General features: G+C 35.2%; 1 protein-coding gene across 1 annotated transcript; it reads left to right on the top strand.

Annotated features, from left to right (window-relative positions):
• The first annotated feature begins 983 nt into the window (after positions 1 to 983).
• On the top strand, positions 984 to 2,705 carry LOC106094586 (uncharacterized). Its single transcript, XM_013261812.2, has one exon. The coding sequence runs from the start codon at positions 1,519 to 1,521 to the stop codon at positions 2,437 to 2,439; it is 921 nt and encodes a 306-aa protein (XP_013117266.2). The 5' UTR covers positions 984 to 1,518; the 3' UTR covers positions 2,440 to 2,705.
• Positions 2,706 to 2,975: the final 270 nt, after the last annotated feature.

Raw genomic sequence — 2,975 nt, 5'->3', positions numbered from 1 at the left:
ACTCGAATAGTGCGATCTCTAATAAAGCTCAAAATAAATCGAACGAAGCCATTACCGACACCAAATGCGACAAGCTTTGATAGTAGTGCACCGTGCCAGACCCTATCATATGCCTTGGAGATATTCAGAGCCACGACCTTACTCTCACCAAAGTGGTGGATTGAGCGACTCCAACGTTCCGACAGAAATGCCGTGAAGTCGCCCGTAGAGCGATTTCTGCGGAACCCATACTGTTGCTGTCAAACTCCACACACAATAAGTCTGCGAAACGTTAGCTGAAAATCGGCGGGAAAGTAGTTCTCCGTTTATAGTGAGGAAAATGGCAAAAAACTATTATAGTGGCAACACTTGAAACTATTGCCGGCATCATTTTAATTTGAGGAAATTTGCTATTGGACTTTTGTTATAACTCAATTATTTGTTCGCCGTGGTGGAGGGCATATAAGATTCGTCATCACCGAACTTGAGGAGTTTATACTTGATCAAAGGGTCAGATAAAATATTTAACACATTAAAATTAGTTTGAGATTGAAATTCAAAAGAGAAAAATTGCATACTAACTCTCTCTTTCTCTCTTTGCCCATTAATGGTCTCGACTTCTTTAAATTTATTTCAAATGAAGGCGTATTCTATGTTATCTCATTATTTTTTGCATAATCACCATGGCAATCCTTTTTATTTCTTCGCCTGTCATAACTTGACACATGTGCACCATTTACAGATATGCATTTATTTCGCCAAAGAACCGTTAAAACTTATCATACATTAGCTAAAGGCCATTGGCAAATCAAAAGCAGAATAGAAAATTTACCCTTTTACCAATAACAAACATGCAAACCTACAATGTTCCTACATATATACGTACATATGTATATGTACCCATTAACAGAATTCAATGAATTTGTTGTTGTCCAGGCAGAAAAAAATCCCGCAGAAAGCACTTAAAGCGTATTTTCGGGTCTTTGTGCTATAAAACAAACCACCATCTGAGAAAACAGTTCATTGCTATGTTAACGCTCCAACCAGTAACAACTACCAAAAAGTCAGCGCAGTAAAAACGAGAGCGAGAGAGAGAGAGAGAAAGATCGCGAACGAAAACGAACGTTCAGTTAATTAATTAAAAACAAACAAACGATCGTTGTTTCGTTGAAGTTTCGGAAGTAAAAGCAGCATACTTATAGCTCGTGTTATTTCGCGGTCACCTCACAGAAAAGTGAATCCCCATTGACAATAAAACAGACCGAAAAAAAACTCGCAATCGGCAACAGTAACATAAACAAGACTTGAATGGAAAAACGATTATTGATAATTAAATGAGAAGAGTGATGAACAACAGATTCAAGCAGAACGTCATTCACCTCTCATGAGTGTATAAATAAAAAACAGGAACGTCATATCAGTGCTACAACATCAAAGAATTAATACAAAAATAAAAAAAACAAAACAAGGCTAAAGCCAAACAGTAGTCGGAGTATAAATGTGCACATATTTAAAGAGCTCAAACAAAATTACATCAAAATGGGCATAAGGGTTTTTGACAACAATGAAGATGTACTATCCGATGAAGATTGCAGCACCTGCTGCAGCTGCTCCCAAGCAACAACTACTACCTCTAGTGGTATTACACATAAGGCCAACACTTCCTCTCACCTAAAAGACAAAGCCTATTGGGATATAGTGGATAATTGTAAGGAGGTCACCTTGGAATCGAATACTTCTAATTTGCGTATTATTGGAAATAACAATCGTATTTACATCACCCATAATTTGGGAAATTTAATTATAATTGGCAATAATACAAGACTGAAAGTACAAAATAACCATGGCCAAATCAAATATACCGGAAATGATGGCCGCATAAGCCTGGGCAATGAATCAACACAACAAATGGTCGATTACATAGGCTGCAATGGCACACTAAAAATTGTCAATGCCATGAAATTTTCTAAAGGCAAAAAATGTACGGCGCAAAGTACAGTGTTAACTAAGAAAAATAAAACCCCCGCATGTAGAATGTATGGCGAGACTACAGCTGCAGCCACCAAGAAAACATCATTCTGCTGTTGCTGCAAAAAGCATGGCAGTGAGAGAAAATTCGTAGAAATCCCTGAAATGAAATCAACCTCAAACACCAAAGCTTCAAGTGCTAACAGAAATCCCAAATCTAAAGAAAAATCCCATTCATACAGTGGGCCAAGTTGTCACAGCGAACAAACACATTGGGAGACATTTAGTATGCTATTTAAAAATATGTCAAAAAATTCTATGCCAAATTTAAACAGCATGGGATCGCATACCCAGGAGGTGGAAGGCGCTGCTTACTGCTCAAAACCTAACTCTGCAAAAAATATCGTACAAACGATTGAGAATATTGTTATATCGAATGCATCTAATATTTGTATATCACCCTATGTAAGGAATATCACAACACAGGCATAAAAATGTTACCAAATAGTTATACAAAAAAATTTAAAAAAAGACTTTTAGTTAATAGGCATATGATCTATAGTTTGTTAAATATCCAAAGAATATGCTTAACAGAGTCTGCCAAACACACAAGATAAAATAACTTTAACCTGAAATCAGTATTTTTGCAAGCGTTTTAAAAATGTGACGATCAAAAAAGTAATTTTCCATGTAGAGTCCCTCTAGTACTTTGTATTTTAAATTCATATTTAAAATATTAGAAATTAGTTTTAAGTAAATGAGTCATTAGTATTGATCTCTGTATGATGGACCTTCATGACTGACACATAGTATTTCCGGCGAAATACAACAAAAAGGAAAATACATGACAGAAACTTTTGCAAACACCACAGCTTTTTAAAATTATCTAAAATCACTTTGAAAATAACTTAAAATTGCTTTAAAAAACTAAACATATACTTATTCTCACTCTTTTTGTAATATAAAAATGTTAACTTGGCTTTAAACTTTTTATCTACTATATCCAACAATACACAAAAATGTAGAAC

The sequence above is a fragment of the Stomoxys calcitrans genome, chromosome 5, assembly GCF_963082655.1.
Source record: "Stomoxys calcitrans chromosome 5, idStoCalc2.1, whole genome shotgun sequence".
Classification (NCBI taxonomy): Eukaryota; Metazoa; Arthropoda; class Insecta; order Diptera; family Muscidae; genus Stomoxys; species Stomoxys calcitrans.
Note: the sequence above shows the minus strand (reverse complement) of the source record. Positions and strands in the feature narration are given on the sequence as shown.